This window comes from Nuphar pumila, chromosome 6 (assembly GCF_984573655.1).
Source record: "Nuphar pumila chromosome 6, dmNupPumi1.hap1.1, whole genome shotgun sequence".
Classification (NCBI taxonomy): Eukaryota; Viridiplantae; Streptophyta; class Magnoliopsida; order Nymphaeales; family Nymphaeaceae; genus Nuphar; species Nuphar pumila.
The window spans coordinates 107413348-107430649 of record NC_143254.1 but is presented as its reverse complement, the minus strand read 5'-3'; the positions used below and the strand labels follow the sequence as shown (position 1 = coordinate 107430649).

Genomic DNA, 17302 nt, shown 5'->3' with positions numbered 1-17302 from the left:
GGTCGGGCATAATCAGTTTAGGATGTCAGGTTGGGTCGGGTATACCTGACCCAGTTACACCCCTACTAATGCCTTCGAGTACTGAGTCTAATTAGAATCTGGATCCACCCAGATTCAGCTTTTTATTAATCTCAATATAAAACGTTTTTTTTTTTCAACTTTTCAATGATCTTTCTCTTTTTTCTTAATTTCAAAAATAAAGAAAAACATACTGCTGGATGTAACAGCTGAATGTTGGGCAAATTTTTGTGGATAATTAGTAAATTAAGTGGCCTTTTATGATTCACTAAAAAATTGTGAAAAACAATGGTGCACAAAAATGGTTGATCTTGATCACAGATTTCTAGAATCAATGGCCAAAAGTAAATCTCAAATTCTGGACCTTTGTTCTTTAATTAATTCCGGACCCTTTGACAAAATTTTAAGCATCCGAGCTTATGCATCTTTTGTGAGTCCCATCTCATCCACTCAACCCGGAAAACGAACAATACAACTTAGCAGTTAACCGACCCATTTCACCATGCGATAAAAATAGCTTTCTGAGATCCGGACCGCAAGATTTTACAGATGGACGGTCAAAGTAATCCCTCATCCGAAAAAAATGGACCCGTATCGTATCCTGTTATCGTTTTTTTTTTGGCTCTTTGAAGCAGAAGGGTATTTTGGTCGTTTCGAAGCTGGGAGAGAGTTGATGGATGGCTATTTTGTAAAATTTAGGCTTATTCAGTCTCAAAAGTTAGTCGTTAAAACAAGAGGAACAATAAGCGTCCCGGGAACTTAGATGTGCTCGTCAAACTATATATAAATAAGGTTCGCTCCGTAACGATCCCCGTCTCTCTCTCTCTCTCTCTCTGAGCAGGTAGAATCGTTTTGGATTCTCCATTTCATAGTTTTGTAGATAGCAAAGATTCGAAGGGTACGATTTAGAACTTCCTCTTTTATTTTTTTGTAATTTTTGATCGATTTATTCTATTATTTTCTTCCATTTCTTTGATGATTTTGTTATTTGGTTCTCTTCTAGAAATTGTGTTTTGTTTGTAGGAATTTTTTATGTTGGTTTCGATGATTTTTTGTGGTAATAACTTGAAGGGTTGATGATAGAATCAGAGATTGGCGATTTCTGTTCTTATCTTCATCGCATGCCAATTTGTGGTATTTCGATTTCTTTTCTGTTGAAAATATTGAGTTTAATCAAGGTTTGTTTTAGAATTTTGGTGGCTTATTTTGTGGTTGTTGGATGTTTGGAATCTTAGTTCTTTAGAATGGAAACTCGACCTCGTTTTGATTTACTCTGATTGTGGTTTTCTCCGTTGTTTCCTGTGACCTCATAATATTGGATTCGTGTTCTATAGAAAGAGCTTTTTGGGTCATTTGTCTGGTTTATGAAATGGGATCATGATTGCTCTTTTCAGTTTTCATTGAGTCGACTTGTTGGGATTCTCATGCAGTAGGATTTTTGTCGACGCCGTTGATCGTGGAATCAATTCGGTTTGTGATTGTTTTGGATATATCTAAATATTTTGAACTTTGCGTTTGGAAGGTGCGCTCTGGTGGCTGATTCAACCTGAAAATTAAAGTCAGCTGGTTGACGTTTTCTTCATTTTCTGCAAATTCTTCCTGTTAGGATGCTTCTGCTCTAAAGGAGCATGAATGCTTGGTTTAATTTCAAATGGAGAAGACGAGATTCACCTTTTGATTGTTTCCTAACCTTGTTTTGTAGAAAAGGAAATTTAGATCAATTGCAGGATTGGACTTAACAGATTGGGTTGTCTTTGGTTCCTTGCTTCTATGATGTTGTAACTTGAGTTATCGTTCTTTTATCCCTTGTGTGACATTTTGTATAATTGATTACATTGAAGAACTGGTTTACCATGATTGACCATATCAAAGAACTGATTTATCATGATTATTTTATCTTATATGCCCATCACGCTGCACTTTCCTTGATCAGATATCTGAGTGAAAGATAAGATTTTATCTTGCAAAATTCTAGGTCATCCATGTTGATAATTTTATGGAAAGTGATGTTAATGAGTATTAGACAATGCTATAACACCATGTTGACATCCACAAAAAAATTATGTCGCTGTGTTGTGGTACAAAGAATCACACTTTTTCACTTGCCACTAAAGAATTGAGGTTCAAAGAGATGATGATTTTTTTGCAAAGACTGGGTGGCACGATATGTAAAGAATAATACAACGATATGAGCCTAATACTGCACTAATCTCAAAGGACACAATTCAACTACATGTTTCCTCTTAGAAATTATACATCTGTTCCTAGAAATTCATGTTTAAAAGTTTGACGCAGCTAAATTAAGGTTCTTAAGGTCCCATATGGTGTTATCATAGGCATTTTAAGTTATTTGGTTTCAAGGCTTTACAATATAGTTTGCTCTTATTCATTAAAGTCCCGCCTAGGTGCAAGTCTACTGCCTAGGAGTGCTTAGGCAGGGGGGCATCAAGGTTGGTATCTTAACTTTATCATTGTATAATGTTTAAAACATTATAATCATGTATTGGTTGTGTATTTTTAAAAAGTTTAAATTTTCTCAGTTTTTTCTTAGTTTTATGATTATTTATATTTTTAATTTAAATACTTATACTTTTGTGGGTCTCTAGGTGATGCCTAGGTGCTCAACTGGGCACTGCCTAGTGTTTAAAGGGGTAAATGCCTAGGTGCCACTTAGCGCTTCATGTAGTTCTTTCCCTCCCTTCTTCTTAGCTTAGGGCACATAGGTTTAATATGTCCCGGTTCATGACACCAATGACAAATGACTTCTTTTGTCATATTCATTTCTTTGTCTCCCAAAGTGAGGTGGTTTATAAGTACGAGAGTAGGTTTCCAGCCTAGAGACAGCCAAAACGGAATCATCTTCATTCTTGGAAATATGTTTCTTAAATTCTTTAGAAGATTTTCTTCCATACTTAATTTCTTAATGATATTTACAATAAAGAGAACCTGTCTCCCAAAGTTTGCTCTTATTCGTTAAAGTCATGCCTAGGTGCAAGTCTACTGCCTCGGAGTGCTTAGGCAGGGGGCATCAAGGTTGGTATCTTAACTTTATTCTTGTATAATGTTTAAAACATTATAATCATGTATTGGTTGTGTATTTTTAAAATATTTAAGTTTGCTTAGTTTTTTTCTTAGTTTTATGATTATTCATATTTTTAATTTAAATAATTATACTTTTGTGGGTCTCTAGGTGATGCCTAGGTGCTCAACTGGGCACCGGCTAGTGTTTAAGGGGGTAAATGCCTAGGTGCCACCTAGCACTTCATGTAGTTCTTGCTCTCTCTTCTTAGCTTAGGGAACATCGGTTTAATATGTTCTGGTTCATGACACCAATGACAAATGACTTCTTTTGTCATATTTATTTCCTTGTCTCCCAAAGTAAGGTGGTCTATAAGTACGAGAGTAGGTTCCCGGCCTAGAGACGAACAAAATGGAATCATCTTCATTCTTGGAGATATGTTTCTTTAGAAGATTTTCTTCCATACTTAATTTCTTAATGGTATCTACAATAGAGAAAACTTTTTCCCTACGAACGAGAGTCGATTTGGTTGATTCAAATTTGGGTCTCAAGCTATTAATAAATTGATAGAAATGCTATGCATCTGTTTGCTTTTGGCGAAGCTCAATATTTTCATGACAATGCTACTTAGGCTCTAGAAGAGCTAACTCTTCCCATAGTTTCGGACAAGTCATTATAATGTTCCCTAATGTTTTTGTCCCCTTGCGTTGATACAAACTTTATCTTGTAAATTGCACACATGTACAATATCTTTAAGGGAATACATATAAATGGTCAACCACAAGATGCAACACTTAAGAGTAGAAGACAAAGTATTTATCCGCGTTGTACGTGGAGTTTAATGGGCATGTCAATGGAACTTAGAATTTTGATGCGGTGTTTGAGCTGCAATTCTTCTTGGTTGTGCTTCTGTGTATAGTTTTCTTGTGGTTGTAGTTCCTAATGCATATCCATGTTTTTATTGCTTTCTACCATTGTTCTCAGTTAAGATCAATGAAAGCTGAAATCTCTGTTTCGTCGTGTTGACATCCCATATTTATTCATATATTTGATCCTTTTGTATGATCAGGTTTGTCTCACCTAGGAGACTGCCTGGTTAGTTTTACTGGAAGCACTGGAATTGCAGGTTGTGGGTCTATTTGTGGGTACTCTAGGATGTGATTATGGTCACTTATCTTGTTTAAAAAAAATGGCCTTATTAACTATAGTTTGCACAGAAATAACTATGAGACATTATATTCTTAATGTGAGGCTTAGTCTCACCAGTTGCCTGATTAAGTAAGTTTGTTTGAGCAGGAAATATAAAACTGTATCCTCACTGATAGCCACTCCAAAGAGATAAAATGTGGAATGACTAGTATCTTGTACATTCACCAAAATGTAGTTATAGAATATACATAAATTCAGCTTAATGTTGGTAAGTTGCCAAGCAACCTTTAATTATATTCAAGGCTATTGCAATAGTATCAAACTAAGAAAACTGAGCAAAGTAAAAGGAGAAATTTGTCATAGATAGGGAAAATTTTCATGATCTTTAAAAGAACCTTAGTATGGCTATACAATGATAATGATCTTGTTTTTGAGATATTCTCTTTGATAATTTCTTTAGTTTTTTGGAGAGGGAACTCGAGATAATTTATGGCTCTTTGACAATTTCTTTAGTTTTTTAGAGAGGGAACTCAAGATAATCTATGGCTTGTCTGGCCATGAAAAAACTTAACTGGATTCTTGGATCCTAAACGTGAAATGTAGCCTTTGATGAGATCTCCATCTGGGGTGAAAACCCAAATATTTTACCTGTTAAGTCCCAGCATCTCACAAGTCTTTCCTTTCCATGTAGAAGATATTATGGGTTGGTTCCTAAGTTGTCTCACCATGTTAATGGGCCATGAAGGTTCCACAATGCATTTTTGGTTGCAGATAGATAGTTGCTTTGCAAGACCCTCCATTGGGAACACGCTCGATAAGCTAAGAGAGGACTAGAGGGCGGTCCCCATCCAATCTGGTGGGGCGTAGTCCTTCCCTTCATCTGCTTTGAACTGGTGTTCCTTTTACTTGGCCTATTAACCACAAATGATGCCTTGTAATCCAGAATTCCTGTGTTTTTTCATAGAAACCTGAAGGCTACTTGTGATGCTTTGACTTGATGACCATCAGCCTAGTCCACCTGATCAATGCCCAACATAAGACTGCCTGATATGTGGGGGGCCCTCCATCTGGATCCTAGCACAGCACATTCTATGTATGAATGCAATATGGAAGCCATTTTGCTTGTACTTGTTTATTGCAAGCTCAGTCAAAAGAACCAATGTGTGTGACTGCAATTCTTGGTTGCAAGCACTACAGGTCATTCTAGATGCCTTGTTCAATTTGGGCCATCAGGCCATTGAAGCAAAAGTCGCTTGTATCGTTCAAGATAATTTCTCGCCACGGGTTTTTCTCAAAGAGATTTTAAAAGTTGGGTTTTTTTCGGAAAATCTCAGGAGTTTAAAAAATTGAAAAAATATAATAATAATAATAAAAATATAAGAAAATAATAAGTCTTGCATTATTTTTCTTGCAAAAATATAAAGAAAAAAAGTTTTAAAAAATAAAATAAACAAATAAAAAATGCAAGCTTAAAGTATAAAAAATGAGTTTTTTTTTCCAAAAATATTGTGCATTATTTTTCTTGCAAAAATATAAAGAACAAAGTTTTAAAAAATAAAATAAACTAATAAAAATGCAAGCTTAAAGTATAAAAGATGAGTTTTTTTCCGCCAAAAATATTGTGATGTTATCGCGATATTTTGAGTTTTGCCGATATTTTGAAAATATTGCGATATATTGCTGGTACTATCCGCTGGCCTTAAACCACCGAGATTATCACAATATTTTCAAAATATCGACGATATCAGCGACCCTGAGTGAAACAGTTCCAAATGTGCTGTTGTAGTTTACAGTTGCTTTCTCTTATAATATTTAGCTATATACAGTTTTAGCCTACATAGATGCATCTGTATTACCTGAATCTTGTAAATGTGACCTAGTATCATCATCTGTGACTTCTACCACGCATGCATGTGTATATACTTGGTGAATCTTAATAGGTGACTTCCACCACGCATGCATGTGTATATACTTGGTGAATCTTAATAGGAAAGGCTGGTATGCTAGGCCTGCAGTTGATTTCATATGCACTATCCAGATCGCAACATGTATTATTTCTGGTAAGTTTATTGCGACCTATATTATTTCCTGAATTTTAGATGATTGAACAAGCTAGGGGGCTCTGATTTTCCCATGTTGAAGCACAAGACAAAGTTCTCTTGTTTATATACATACATATATATATATATATATATATATATATATATATATATATATATATATATATATATTGAAATGAAGATCTTCTCACAAATCACAAACCCAAATATGGGTTCTAACAAAAATAGCCACTAAGGGTCAAGAGAACACACATAAAAATAATGGCTTTATTATGTAAAAAATGCACACAAAATGCCTTAAAGGGCACCATAGCCCCATATTTACACAAAAAACTAGCTGTTGGGGAGCTCCCAACAGCTAGATTTCTATCTATTGGGGAGCTCCCCAATGGTCATATTGTCAAGGACAAAAACGCCTTTGATAATACCAACAAAATGCAAAAATAAGAAAAAAACAGAAATAAGAAAATACAAAAAATAAAGACATAAGGGGAGAGTTCTTCCCCTAATAGGCAGATACTATTACAAGGTCAAATGACCAAAATACCCCTAAAGGGTATTACCTATTACAAACACCTAAAATACCTTATATATATATATATACACAACATTACAATCTTTTAACCCCCCCCCCTCAAACTCACGATGTCACAATCGAGAGTTTGCCAAGAAGGAAGTCGAATCTTGGAGACAAAAGCGCTTTGGTAAAGAAGTATGCCAGTTGATACTTCAATGATACATATGGCAATATAATGACCTTCTTCAAGAATTTTTCTCTAACATAGTGACAATCCATTTCGATATGTTTGGTTCGCTCATGGAATGTGTGATTGCGTACTATCTAGACCATGCTTTTGTTGTCACAAGACAATCTTGAAGATTCCGTTATGTGAACACCTATGTCACATGGGTGCGGGTGCGGGTGCGGGTGCGGGGATTCGGCACTTCCAAAAAACCCGGGTGCGGGGGTGCGGCAGGGGCAAAAATGTCAATATATATATATATATAGGGGGTCGGGGTTCCCCTCGATTTTTTTTTTAAAAAAGCAGTTGTCTGCTGCTTTTTTTTTTTAAAAATAGAGCAGCTGTCAGCCAGCTGACAGAGTTGCTTTTTAAAAAAAAGAATCCAGCTGCTGTCAGCCAGCTGACAAAGCTGCTTTTAAAAAAAAAGAATAGCAACTGACAGCTGCTGTCACAGCTGACAGCTGCTGTCACAGCTGACAGCTGCTGTCACAGCTGACAGACAACAGCTTACAGACAGCTGCTGTCAGCTGCTGTCAACAGTTTCTTTTTAAAAAAAAAAATTGCAGCATAGGTGATAGGGCAAATTTTTAAAAAAAAAAAAATCCAAAAAAAAAATGGACTTAAATGATCCTGGGTGCGGTCAACGCACCCAGGATCATTTGACCGCACCCGGTACCGCACCCGCACTCGCACCCGCGTCGACTCGCGTCGACGCGGGTGCGGCACCCTGCTAGCCGAATCCCTGTGACATAGGTGAACACCAAAGTCTTCTAGCAATTGTCTCAACCACACCAACTTAGAAGTCGTAGTGGTCATGGCACAATATTAAGCTTTTGTAGATGATAAGGATACCTTTTGTTGCTTCTTGTACTTTCAATATATTAAGGAGTCTCCTATAAAAACACAAAATCCGGTGATTGAGCATCATTCGTTTATAACTCCTCCCTAATCAGAATCGGAATATACAAAACTTCTAATGAGGAGAAAAATGATAAAAATAAACTATGATTAATAGTTTTTCTAAATGATCTAACTATCCTCATTACAATACTCATATGTACTATAGTAGAAGCATTCATTACAATACTCATATGTACTGTAGTGGGAGCATGTTTAAATTAACTAGCAGAATGAATACCATGTGCTATATTACGAATAATAAAAAGATAAGTTAAAGTTTCAATCATTTGTCTATATGGAGTTGGATCTCTCTGAGATTACCCATCATCTTTCTTTATTTTTGCATTGATAATCTTTGGCGTGTCAACTCGCTTTTCATCAGTAAGCCCCAATCTTTCGATTATCTCAGTTGCATATTTAGTTTGTGATAAAAAGTACTTACAAAATGAGTATGTAACTTCAATTCCAAGAAAATAACGAAGAAAACCAAGATTTGTCATATCAAAGTTTGCCTTGAGGACATCTTTGATATGATTAACTCTTTGATTATCACCTCTTGTGATAATCATGTCATCCACATAGAGAAGTAAAATGACTATACTTGCATCAACAGACTTGACAAAAAATACAATATCAGTATAACAAGACTTAAAACCCAGTTAAATCATCACACTGCTAAAATGATCATACCTAGCTTTAGGGGCTTCTTTTAGACCATACATGGCTTTGCGTAGACGAAGGACCTTTGCGTATGCCAATCTTAATCCAGGAAGAGGTTTCATATAAACTTCCTCATTAGAATTACCATTAATAAAATATTTTTAACATCAATTTAAAAAGTAATACATTTTCTAATAGATGTTTTAGCAATAAGAGTCCTAACTCTAGTCATTCTATCTACTGGGGCAAAGGTTTTTTCGTAATCTATTTCATATTCTTGACTATAATTCTTAACCACTAACCTAGCTTTGTATCTTTCTAAAGTATCAACACTTTTAGTCTTAATTTAGTAGACCTATCTACATCTTATTATTTTCTTTCCTTAGGTAAAGATTGAATTTTCAATGTTTTTGTTTTTCCTAGGGCTTCTAATTCATTATTCATAGCTTGAATCTATTCTTGATGATTTTTAACCTCGTTGTAGGAGGATAGTTCTACATATGAATGAATGACCATATGACATTCTCTATACTTGGGTTCAAATGATTCATAGGATACAAATCTACTAGGTGCTTTAGAGATCCCAATGGATCTTCTAACACTAGGTTGATCTAGTACTTGATCTTAAGAGTATTTTTCAAAGGCACATGTGGGATGGTTTTCGGTACGACGAGTATAGACTTGCATTTCATTGTGTGGTTCAACTACATCATTTTGACTATCATTCTCATGTGCATCATAAGTGTCATCATTGTTACTTTCATGTACATTTTGAACATTAACATTGTCACTCTCATGAATATCAACATCTTTATTATGTTGACTAACTAAATAAAAAAAAACTCATAATCTTTCTTAGGCTCAATCTTATTAAATTCATTTTCTTTTTCAAAAAAGATGACATTTATTGAAACATAAAGTTTGTATTTTTCAATTTAATATCACTTATACCACTTTTGATTTTCATCATATCCTAAAAAAGCACAAGGAATGGCTTTTGTGGAGAGCTTATTATTTTTGTTGGTAAGAATAAAACATTTATAACAATTTTTTTTTAATCTTTTATAATCAAGAAGAGTTTTAAACAAATTTTCTATAAGAAAAATGTTTTCAAGAATAGTTGAAGGTATTCTATTATTTAAATAAACTGTCGTAAAAGCAGCTTTGACCCAAAAATTTTTAGGAATATTTTTTGAAATGAGTAATGTTCTAGTGGTTTCAACTATGTCACATAGGTGCGGGTGCACAACACTTTAAAAAAACTTGGGTGGGGGGTGCCGGATGGTATATATATATATAATTTTTAAGTTTTTAACAGTTAACAACAGTAACACTAGATTCTTGGCTGATTTAGATAATTTCCATTTTTTAAAATAAAATCTCTCAATCTCTCGCTAATTACTTGCTTATCCATTCCTTCGTTCGGAATATCATGAGGATCAATGCATGGTCATGTCATAATGAGTTTTTTTTCTTGTATTTGTTCGTGTTTATAAAAGTAGAATGCGTATCAAGTCAGAACAAACATCTGACGGGTTATCGTCAGAAGTCCAATGGATGTCGTTCATCCATGTGATGAACGACATCCAAAACACCATGGTTGGCTCAATGGTTTCAACGGTTCATTTTGGAAGCCTTTGATGCCATGCATCTAAGGCATCAACGACCCTGAAAAAAAAAAGTGCGATCCATCACGAGCGACTGATGCCATCCATCGCATGGATGAATGGCATCCAGATCCAGGTGACTTCTAACGGGAACATAATATTTATAGGAGCTGTTTTGCAATTTCGAAGAGGCATGGAAAAATATAAAAAAAATACAAACAAAAGAAAAAGAGGTACTAGAGAGGGTTTAGTCGAGATTAAGAGAGAGAGAGAGGTACATAGAGGGGAAAGGGATTGAGAAAGAGAGGTACACAAAGGGCTTAGCCGAGAAGAGCCAGAGAGACGAGGGGAGAAAGATTGAGAGAGAGAGAATGGAGATATACCTGCCGGAATCGTCACAACGGAATCTGGGTTGGAGACGGAGAAGAGGCGTTGCCGCGTTAGGGTGTTGGAGACGGAGAAGAGGCATCTCCGCGTCGGGGTCAGGAGGAGAGGGCAAAAAGTTTTTGCCCTAATCTCTCTCCCAACCCATTTCATCAGGATTTTTTTAAGTCCAAAAATTGGATATTTATGACCCCAGGTGTCGGTTTGACCGCATCGGGTGCCGCACCCACATGTGCACCTGTGTCGCGTCATGTCGACGCAAGTGCGACACCTGGCTGGCCGAATCCCTGTGACATAGGGTTTCAATAATGTGTCTATGTTTTCTTTCTGCTAAACCATTTTTTTTTGAAGTGTTGGGGCATGATCTTTGATGTAGAATTTCATGATGATTAAGATTGTTTTTTAAAACATTTGACAAGAATTCTCTTCTGGAATTGGGTCTAAAAATCTTAATGGTTGATTTAAATTGATTTTTGAAATAGTTATAATTTTTTTTAAAACAATCAAATACTTCGGATTTGAGTCTAAGAAATTATATTCATGTATGTCTATTACAATCATCCACAATTATAACATAGTATGATATGCCTCCTTTAGACATAACCGTTACTGGTCCTCGTACATCTGAATGTATTAACTCAAATGGTTCTTTAGAAACATAATGACTAGCTCTAAAAGGTAATGATTTCATTTTACCAAGGATGCAATCTTCACAAACCAAATCATTTTCATTACAATTTTCAAGAAATGAAAATAAATATAATTTTGCCATACTAGATTGTCCTAATCTCCTATGCCAATTTTCATGTCTTTTCAACGAAATTACAAAAAGTTTGATTTGATAACTCTAGATTGTTCATGAAGTAGAGATCTCCACTTTTATGGCCTAACCCAATCGATCTCTCAGACTGGAGATCCTGCACCAGGCAACCACTAAATAAAAAAAATATCCTACATCCATGATCAGTTATTTGTTAAACAGCTAGGAGATTCAAATTTAATTTTGGTACTACTCTAATATTTGGTACATAAAAGTTTTGAGATTTTTTATAAAAAATCTTTTAAGATTCCAAAGCCTTTGATTTTTAAAGATGTTTCATCGATGGAGTCATATGGAAGGATACAACAAAATCAAGAATCCAAGAAGACTTACCGGGTTCAACACATATGAAAATGATCGTACCAGAGAGGGAAGAAGATTGATTCTTGATTAGTGGTTGAAGTGCCTCTATTAGTTGAGCAAGTAACATAGATCCAAGACTTTTGGAGCTTTCATCTCCACCACTTTTTCAAAAGATGTCTCACCGAAGTTACCTTCCTTCTCTTCTTTCTTTTTTTCTTTTTTTTTTGGGCAAAAAGGCTTGATGTGGCGTAGTTCATTGCAAAAGTGGCAAATGATCTTCTTAGGTTCATAATTGTTGGTGCTTCTTCAAAAATAAGGAGGCTTGTAGGTCTGTATAATTTTCGAGCCTAGACATAGCAAGAATTGAGTTTTCATCTTTGGAAAAGGTGAGCCTTTTTAGCCTATTTTTCTCCATAATTAATTCTTCTAGAGTTTCAATTGTAGGAGAAACACCTCCTCTGTAAAGAAGAGTAAACTTAGTACCCTCAAATTTGAATCTAAGGCCATTAACAAATTGATAAAAATGCTTTGTTTTGATTTGTTTTTCACGGAGCTCTTTGTCCATAGGACAATGTCATTTAGTTTATAAGAGGCTAACTTATCTCAAAAAAGAGATAGAGCATTATAATATTCTTGGTTTTAACTTTATTTTGGAGATTACAAACATGAACAATGTTCTTCAATGAGTATATATCTTGGAGATATTTTCATGCATCGTTAGCAAATTCAAATTTTGCTAAGCTAAAACACTTTTTAATATCCAACTATTAATGACCCATCTCATAATCTTGGAATGACCAATTCTCCATTCATTTCATCTTTTCTCGTAATCGACAACGGATTTAGTCATGTCATCTCCTTGAAGCGCCACTTCTTTTTCATTATCATTCTTTGTGGGTACAAGTTTTGGCTCTTTCTCGGTGTCATCCACCAAACCCCATACATTCTTACCCCAAATTTAATGTTTCACGATTGACGCCCACATTACATAATTGGTGTCGTTGAGTCTCACGGGAATGGTGACAATGGTCTCTCGTTCCTCCTCCATAGCAAGAGAGAGAGAGAGAGAGAGAGAGAGAGAGAGAGAGCAACATTCTTTTGGACACCATGAGCCTACGATCAACGAACTCACGTCCACACAAGCAATGTTCCAAAGCTTTGATACATGTAATAAAACAAAGATCTTAATCACAAACCCAAATATGGGTTCAAACAAAAATAGCCACTAAGGGCCAAGAGAATACATAAAAATAATGGCTTTATTATGTAAAGAATGTACAAAAAATGCATTGCTTACAAGGGGGCTATAGCCCCATATTTATACAAAAAAGCTAGCTGTTGGAGAGCTCCCAACAGCTAGATTTCTAGCCATTGGGGAGCCCTTCAATCAATGGTCATATTGTCAAGAACAAAAATACCCTTGACAATACCAACAAAATACAAAAAGAAGAATAAAACAGAAATAAGAAAATACAAAAATTAAAAAGACATAAGAGGACAGTTCTGCCCCTAATGGGCAGATCCTATTACAAGGTCAAATGACCAAAATACCCCTAAGAGTGTTACCTATTACAAACACCTAAAATACACATATATATGTGTACAACATTACAATCTTTTAATAATATATATATATAAGTATTTATTACTATAGGAAAAGATCTTATAAGTTTAAAAGGCGAAAAAGCCTTAGGCCCCACATCCCATAACTAGGTTATTGAACTGGTTGACCAGTCGATGGTTGGTGGCCAACACAGTTAAAAAAATGTGTGCACAGGCATGTGTTTTCATGGGGTGTGGGGGTAGGGGAGAGGCATAAGGTATTACGAGAATAGCCTATCAGATGTTTGGCAAGCCTTCATTTAAAGAATGAAAATTATACTCCTAAATCTGTCATGAGATATTTGGTAAAGCCTATGCAGTTAAAAGAAGGCCCACCTCTCTTGAAACTCCCAGCGCTTCAGGACTCTATTATCTTCCCACAGTACGTCCGGCTATAAACAAATAAAAGAAGCCCTTCTCTCACCATTATCAACTAGCTAAAAGTGCTTCTGCTCTACCATCTTGCTGCTTGATTTGTTTAATTAAATCTAGTGCCAGAATCTGAAACTCTGTCTATATCTTGCTTCCATCCTTAAGATCTCTTCTAACATATTGTGAATGTGTATGGGGGCAGGTGCTTGTTTCCTTCCACGATTGTGATTGTCGTGTGATACAGAATTACCATGGCTCCGAGAACCTTTCAGGAGTTGGGGCCTCTGAACTGCTCCTTAAATTTAAAAGATGTTATGCTTGATAAGGATTGGGAGCATGTACAGTGCCCCATATGCTTAGACTTTCCGCATAACAGTGTTCTTCTTTGCTGCTCCTCTTATGACAAAGGCTGTCGACCTTTCATCTGTGACACTGACTGTGCTCACTCTAACTGTTTTGATAGATTTAGGAGTGCATATGGTATGTCTGAAGCTTCCAGGGTTTTAGATGCTTTAGGTGGAACCTCTGGTGAAGGTTCACGTTCTGTAACTCCAAGAACTTATGACTTGCCCTTGTGTCCACTATGTAGAGGTGAAGTTATGGGGTGGATTGTTATTAATGAGGTGCGTGTCCATTTGGATGCAAAGAAACGCTTTTGTTCAGAGGGAAATTGTGCATATTCTGGGAGCTATGAAGAACTTGAAAAACACATGGTTCGATATCATCCACTTGCTCGCCCATCAGAAGTAGATCCTGCACGAAAGCTAGAGTGGGAGAACTTTCAACGATCATCCGAGTTAATAGATGTTCTGAATACCATTCATTCAGAAATTCCTAATGGAGTGGTTCTCGGGGACTATGTGATCGAGTATGCAGAAAATGACACTGAAGATGAGTATGATGATTACCGTGGCAATGAACGCAATCGATGGATTTCTTGCTTTGCACATCATCCATTATTCAATTGTAGGGGAAGGAACAGACAGAGGTCTGGAGGGAGGGGCATGAGATCACGCCAACCGCAATGGAGAGATGCTTCATATCCACCTGAAAGTGCTACTGATGCTGCTGGATATAGTTTTAGAGTTGGTGATGACTTTGTAGTAATGGACACTTCTGCAAGGAGTGCAGGTCACAGAAGGTTAGTATCTCTCTCTCTCTCTCTCTCTCTATATATATATATATATATATATATTCCATGGATTCCATGTTACATACTCCTAGAGCTGTGTCAGGGTCTCTTCTTGTGATGAACTAGCATGGGAGCTAGCCCAAGCTGAGCCTGTCCCAGAACCTGTTTAGGGCCAATGATATGTGTTCCATGTTGATTTTGCCTTGCCACTAGCTTGTCCTTCTGCCCTGCCTGTGCTGATGTCATTTGATTGTAAGGATTCCATTCTTTCAATTAAGATGATCTTACCAGCCAAAGTATGTGTTTGTTCAGATGAAAAGATGAAAAACTTTTGAAAAATGGCATGGATAGACATTCTTTTTGGGAATCTTGTTTGCTGTAGTATTTTTTTTTAATGCAAACGCTGGAGACTGCTCCAAATTCTTTTAATAAAGAATCACAAGATACAATTGATCATCCCAAAGGGTGGAGTCAATCCGGTGGCTTATCTTTCCAATACAGAGAATTAACATTTCGTAAAATAAGAAAAAAATAGCCCATGGCCATAAATGGCTCCTTAGAGGAAATGGATCTAATATCAAAGGAAGAAGATAGCAATCTAGCAGCTAAAGAATTCCCTCTGCCCTCCACAACTTAATGAGGGCATTTCATTATTCAATGCAATAACAACCTGCGTTCCAAGCGCAATGCTCTTTGTAAATAAATGACAACATTCAACTTCTAATTGATGGCATTTAGTAGGACATCTCATAGTGCCTATCAAGAAGATTTGCTGCATATTGTACGCATAAACAATCACGACATGCTGTCTAAATGATGAAACTGCAAAACTGAACACAACCTGCCATTGAAGAGTGACATGACCAATTTTCATTACAATGTTGGGCACATACTGCCTTCTTGTTTCAGAGATTCTCTATCTAACATCTTCAATTTGTCAGTGATAGGGGGGTGCACATGCGCAAGAGTTCTAGTCGAGCCAAGGCTGTTTGAATTCATTTCTCTCAGAAACACCTCTGTTTAAGCTCGGCTCGAGCTCAGAGCCGAGTGGAACATACTTGTCCAGACTCGGCTCAATTCCAAGCTCGGACTGAGCCGAGCTTGACCTGAGTTTCAAAAAAAAAATTTATTGTCTACTTTTCCAGAGGTGGGATTCGATCCTCAACCTCTCCAAAGAATGGATGAATGCTTCACCATTACGCCAGGCTGGCTTTTTGTGTGTTGTAACTAGAAAAAGTTACATTCTAAAAGAAATGGCTAGATTATTGTAAAATGTGAAAAGTTTTTAAAGGTGGGAGATTCGAACTTAACTCTTTTTGAGGATGAGACAAACTTCCTAGCCATTAGGGAAACACCAGCTTTTATTTCTGTTTAGTCAAACATATTTTATATATAATATTTCTGCAAGCTTTATCGAGTTTAGTGGCATTATCAAGCTCGGCTCATTTATGTTGATCGAGCCTGAACTTGTGTACAAGCTCGGCTTATTTACTTTCACGGACAGGCACGAGTCGAGCTCAAGCTAGCTTGGCTCTTTGTTCACTCCTAGTCAGTGAGACAATGTTCTGCTGCTTTTGCTATGATGGCAACCTTGATATGTTTATTTTAAAAAGGATGATATGATCAAATGGTTGTTTTGCCTGGTGACTTTATCACAAACAAGGGAGCTTACTTTTAAACGTCTGAGTGTTAATCACCTCAGGAAGCCATGCAGTGGTGTGAATAACAAAGATGAATATGCACAACACTGGTGTAGCTGTATGCATGCTATCTTGCACGCATGCAATGATCACCCTGGTTGAATGCTATTCATCATACCAGCTAGCTTCCTGTTGGTTGATGAAGACTGGATATTAGATTTTCATGTTCTCAACCCCCTCCCCTGTATGCATGATATTCTGCATACATGCAATGATCACCTTGGTTGAGTGCTATTCGTCTTACCAGCTAGCTTCCTGTTGGTTGATAGAGATTGGATATTAGGTTTTCTTCTTCACAACCCCCGACTTCTTTTCTTCTGGTATCTTGCCTGTGTACATGAGCTGTTTTCTTTTCATGTTTTTGACAGGTCCATAGGTCGGCACCATTCTCTTTTCCAAGACCATTAGCAACTGTGGACAGCAACTTCTGGCTATTCCGTAGATAGCCGTGTTAGCTTCAGCCCTGTAAATGATCTCCATATGCCTGTACATTTTCCCAGATATTTTAGTTTTCTTGAAATTTCATGTCCAAGACAACCATTGCTCTGTGCAGCCATGAAATTCATATAGTGAACAGGTTCAATTTGATAGCTGGAGAACCTTTGCCTACCCTTTTGGTCAGTCTGATAACGCCATGGAGTCTTCCAGGTTTAACAAAATCATGTAAATATGTCTGATTCTATTCAGAATAGATCTGTCTAGCACATGCATGCTCTCTGTTGGTGTTATTTGTTTGATTAGAATCATGAATAAGAATTAGTAGTGCCTGGATTGGTGTGCTGCATTCTCTTCTGTATATTAAGTGTTTCTATCTTGAGACCTTTTCCCCCTCA

The 17302-nt window shown here is 36.5% G+C and overlaps 1 protein-coding gene across 2 annotated transcripts; it reads left to right on the top strand.

Annotated features, from left to right (window-relative positions):
• The first annotated feature begins 803 nt into the window (after positions 1-803).
• Positions 804-17265, top strand: LOC149835592 (uncharacterized). 2 transcript variants are annotated; one of them, XM_090008611.1, is made up of 3 exons: positions 804-916; positions 13840-14778; positions 16838-17265. In XM_090008611.1, the coding sequence occupies exons 2-3, from the start codon at positions 13889-13891 to the stop codon at positions 16875-16877; spliced, it is 930 nt and encodes a 309-aa protein (XP_089864737.1). In that variant the 5' UTR covers positions 804-916; positions 13840-13888; the 3' UTR covers positions 16878-17265. The 2 variants fall into 2 exon arrangements, with proteins under 2 accessions (XP_089864737.1, XP_089864738.1); XM_090008612.1 differs by lacking the exon at positions 804-916 and having other exon boundaries at positions 13988-14117; positions 14227-14778.
• Positions 17266-17302: the final 37 nt, after the last annotated feature.